Source organism: Olea europaea, chromosome 3 (genome assembly GCF_002742605.1).
Source record: "Olea europaea var. sylvestris chromosome 3, O_europaea_v1, whole genome shotgun sequence".
NCBI classification, from domain to species: Eukaryota; Viridiplantae; Streptophyta; class Magnoliopsida; order Lamiales; family Oleaceae; genus Olea; species Olea europaea.
The window spans coordinates 18,420,758-18,424,759 of NC_036239.1; the positions used below are offsets into that span (position 1 = coordinate 18,420,758).

The window sequence follows — 4,002 nt, forward strand, 5'->3', positions numbered from 1 at the left end:
TTTTTTTTTTTTGGTTGAATTTCGCCCTTTCCCCTCAAATGAGACTCGAACCTAGGTCACTTACCTGCTCTTACCCCTTGTGCTAGGCCTTGATCTCAATATTTTCTATGTTGTTTAGCTTAAACTTCTTATAACTGCATAACAGTTTGAATTTGGAATAGGATTTTTGAAGTTCCATTTTAATCATTGATGGTGTGGATAGCATAGTGCCATGATTTTGTTATTAAAGCCGGTCAGCGGTCATTATTAGAACATTTCATCCTTTGGCACCATGTTACTATTCTCTCTGTTTCTTTTATTATTCTGCCGAAATCCGAGAGCAATTCTTTTATTATATAGGAAAATAAGTGTGGTCGAAGCTGAATGGTGTTTCGTTATGATGTACATTAATATTGGCGAACAACTTGTATTATTATTTTGGGTTTCTAATGAAATGGACATTTTTCTTTTATTATTTTGAGTTATTTTTAAATGTCTTCTTTCTGTTCTTTCCCCTGTCACTGTTGTGCTCAGTTTGCATACTTGAAATGTGCAGAAACCTGACATGGCAGGGCTGGTGGAGTTTCTTAAGCCTTTGAATGATCTTATTAAGAAAGCTACTGCATTGACAGAAGGTAGACGACCTGACTTCTTTCACCACTTGAAGACTGGTGCTGACAGTCTTACTGCTCTGGCATGGATAGCATATGCAGGGAAAGATTGTGGTAAGAAAAAATTATCAACTGTTGTGCCTTTAATTCTTGAATTAGTTAATTTTTTTGCTTGGACAATTAATGTACTCTCTAATTATAGGTATGAGCTTGCCTATTGCACATGTGGAAGAAAGTTGGCAAATGGCTGAATTTTACTGCAATAAGGTAATGATTCTAATCCACCCCCAGTTCCCCTCCCTAATCTAAGTGACCATCTTCATCACTACGAAGAAAAATTTATAAAGAAAATGGAACTTATCTTTATATCTAATGTGTGCAACGTCTTTGATTTCTCCCTCCCTTGCTCCTTGTTTCCTTTTGATGGCGGTAGTAGTAGTCTTATTGTGCTGATTAAGATGTACTTTTGCCGCATCGTACCAGGATAAGAGAACAGGTTAAGCTTCCTTTATATCTATTGATGGATGAAATAGAGTGGAGAAACATGTCTCATGCAGTTGATTCTAACTTAGTTGGGAATAAGGCTTAGTTTGCTACTGTGGCTGTTTATATTCAATATTTTCTATTCAAAACATATTTGTATACTGTCATTTTGTTTTCCATAGTTCTATTTTCGGTACTTTTCGTGAAAGAAGACATAATTTGACGCGGGAATATATGTTCATGTTTGTTTAGATGCTGGATCTATGTTTATAAAAGTATAAATACCTTTACATGTGTGGTCAAAAATCCATAATAGAATCCATCGACAATGATTTATTTTACTATCTTCGTGCTTAAAACCTCCAAAACATATAGGATTCATTACATGGATAAGGAACAATCAAAAAATCATTATCAGTATTTCTTGTAATACGGAAATGTAATGCTACCAGTGTATAACTGAACTCATAAAATGCTTTTACATGTAGCTAGCTTCTTAGAAATATGGCAGTTAAATTAATTTTCCTTTAGATGCAAAAGGAAAGTGTTTAGGCAGAATTTTTTTGTCAACATTTAAAGGTCTTGCCATATTTATGAATCAATATACCTCTATGAGATTTTTTAATAATACTAATTTATTTATGGAAAAGGTCCTTCATCTGTCACTGACATTTTGATAAGCAAAAATATATCTTTTATCTAATAAAATGAGAGCGATGCTTGAAATTAAGGTACCTTTAATATGTTGTTTTTGCTTTTCATTGCATTAATTTCAAATTCTACACCATTTTTCTTCCATTTGTGAGGCAAAATCGTACTGCCACTTATGTGCCCCGGAACATTTCAAGTGTGAAAGTTCTGATGATTAATTTTTATTTATTGCCAGGTACTCGTGGAATATAGAAATAAAGATTCAAATCATGTTGAGTGGGCAAAGGCTTTAAAGGAGCTTTATGTACCGGGCTTGAGGGATTATGTGAAGAGTCACTACCCATTGGGCCCTGTATGGAGTGCCACAGGGAAGACAGCAGCATCTGCCCCGCCAAAAGCTCCTGCACGAGGACCAGGTGCCCCTCCTCCTCCACCTCTTCCACCTGCTTCACTATCCAGCTCTGAAACTCCTCTGCCCTCATCAGCACATCCAAAGGAAGGAATGGCTGCTGTATTTCAGGAAATTAATTCTGGAAAGTCGGTAACTTCTGGTAATTTTCGCACTTTTGATTTGCCTTGTTTTTCTCTTTATCAGATTCCTGTGAATTTTCCCTTATATTGTTTCTTTACTTTCCTTCTAGGATTGAAAAAGGTCACAAATGACATGAAAACCAAGAACCGTGCAGATAGAACTGGTGTTGTGAGTGTTGCTAAGAAAGGAGACGGTGGTGCGCCTTCTCTCTTGAAAGCTGGACCTCCCAAATTCGAGCTCCAAATGGGTCGGAAGTAAGTGATATGTGATACTTACACGTAGACACATTGTGCTAAAGTTTAAATTTCTTTTTCAGCTACATGTTACAATGCATGCAGATGGGTGGTTGAGAATCAAATTGGACAAAAGAATTTGCTGATTAAAGATTGTGATTCAAAGCAGTCTGTGTATATCTTTGGTTGCAAAGATTCAGTTGTGCAGATCCAAGGTATATCTTCTTTTGCTAGCGCATAAATCCTTCACAGGTGTACAATTTAGCCGAAAACGAGTAACAATTGTATGAGTAGAGAGGTTTACTATAGTCATGAAGCTTAACACGAGCATAACGGCATAACCCTCTGCAGGGAAAGTGAACAACATTACAATAGACAAGTGCACTAAGATGGGGCTTGTATTCATGGTCAGTGAGGAAATTGTTTTAAACAGCAATTTTTTCCTAAAGTTGGAAGTTGTATTATATAAGATCAACTCACTTGTTTGAATTGATAACTAGGATGTTGTGGCAGCTTGTGAGATTGTCAACTGCAGTGCTGTGGAGGTGCAATGTCAGGTAATAATTATCTTGTTTACCCAAGTTGGATGATCTTATGATGGCTTCTCGTGATTTTTTCTTTTCCTTTTTGATGATGTTGTAAGAAAGGGTTTGGATAGGGGTGGAGACGAGGGAATAAGGGAGATATTCCATTTTCTTTTTCAGTTATTTTACTATGACGAAGTTCAGATATTAGAATGTGGCCTCTCGTCAAAAAATTCTGCCTTTTGGCTGTCAAGAATAAAAACCATCACTTCTAGTTGCATAAAACTAATGTGCCATCTTTTCTTTGCAAATTGGTCTTTGTAGGGCTCGGCTCCAACAATTTCAGTGGACAATACGGCAGGTTGCCAGTTGTACTTGAGCAAAGATTCTTTGGAGGCTTCTATAACGACAGCAAAGTCAAGTGAAATCAACGTGTTGGTACCTGGTTCTGGACCTGATAGTGACTGGGTATGTTTTTATACTTGACTGCTTATGAAAAACTAGAACCTCCAACTACATGAAGCTGAGTTTAAAAGGATTTTAAAGCTACGAAGTCAACTAAATCTCATAGGCATCTCTCTCTTAGTACGAGTAAAGTATTCTTTTCCCTGAACATTCAAATCTTTGCCAAGATGGTTCTCGTGTATTCTCTCTATTTAGGATGCTTAAGGTAGATGTCAAAGCATCTGATTCAGATACACAACTTTAGAGCATGTTTAGCTAAGCCTCACAATGTGAAGCTAATTTTAATTAACATTTTTTGCCCAAACATGATTGAGCTCTTATAGAAGTTACTTTATTTGGGAAATTTTTTTTAGTCATTTCGAAAATGTACCATTTTAAGAGAGTAAGTAAACTTCATTCCATCGCGTGTTCTTAGGCTTAGCCAAGCATGCTATTAGTTCCTTACAAAAAGAACACATGATGGAACTAATTGCCATGAATTATTCGTAGTTATCATAGACTTTCCATGGATTCATTACAAGTTC

At 36.4% G+C, this 4,002-nt stretch overlaps 1 protein-coding gene across 1 annotated transcript in view; it reads left to right on the top strand.

The window, feature by feature from the left end:
* LOC111388288 (cyclase-associated protein 1-like) overlaps positions 1-3,972 on the top strand; it is a 13,365-nt gene extending 9,393 nt beyond the window's left edge. Inside the window, exons 2-9 of the mRNA XM_023012974.1 lie at positions 536-704; positions 793-857; positions 1,960-2,275; positions 2,366-2,510; positions 2,595-2,704; positions 2,841-2,896; positions 2,990-3,046; positions 3,338-3,972. Of these exons, the coding sequence (XP_022868742.1) occupies positions 536-704; positions 793-857; positions 1,960-2,275; positions 2,366-2,510; positions 2,595-2,704; positions 2,841-2,896; positions 2,990-3,046; positions 3,338-3,499 (1,080 nt within the window). The 3' untranslated portion in view covers positions 3,500-3,972. The remainder of the gene's footprint in view (positions 1-535; positions 705-792; positions 858-1,959; positions 2,276-2,365; positions 2,511-2,594; positions 2,705-2,840; positions 2,897-2,989; positions 3,047-3,337) is intronic.
* Positions 3,973-4,002: the final 30 nt, after the last annotated feature.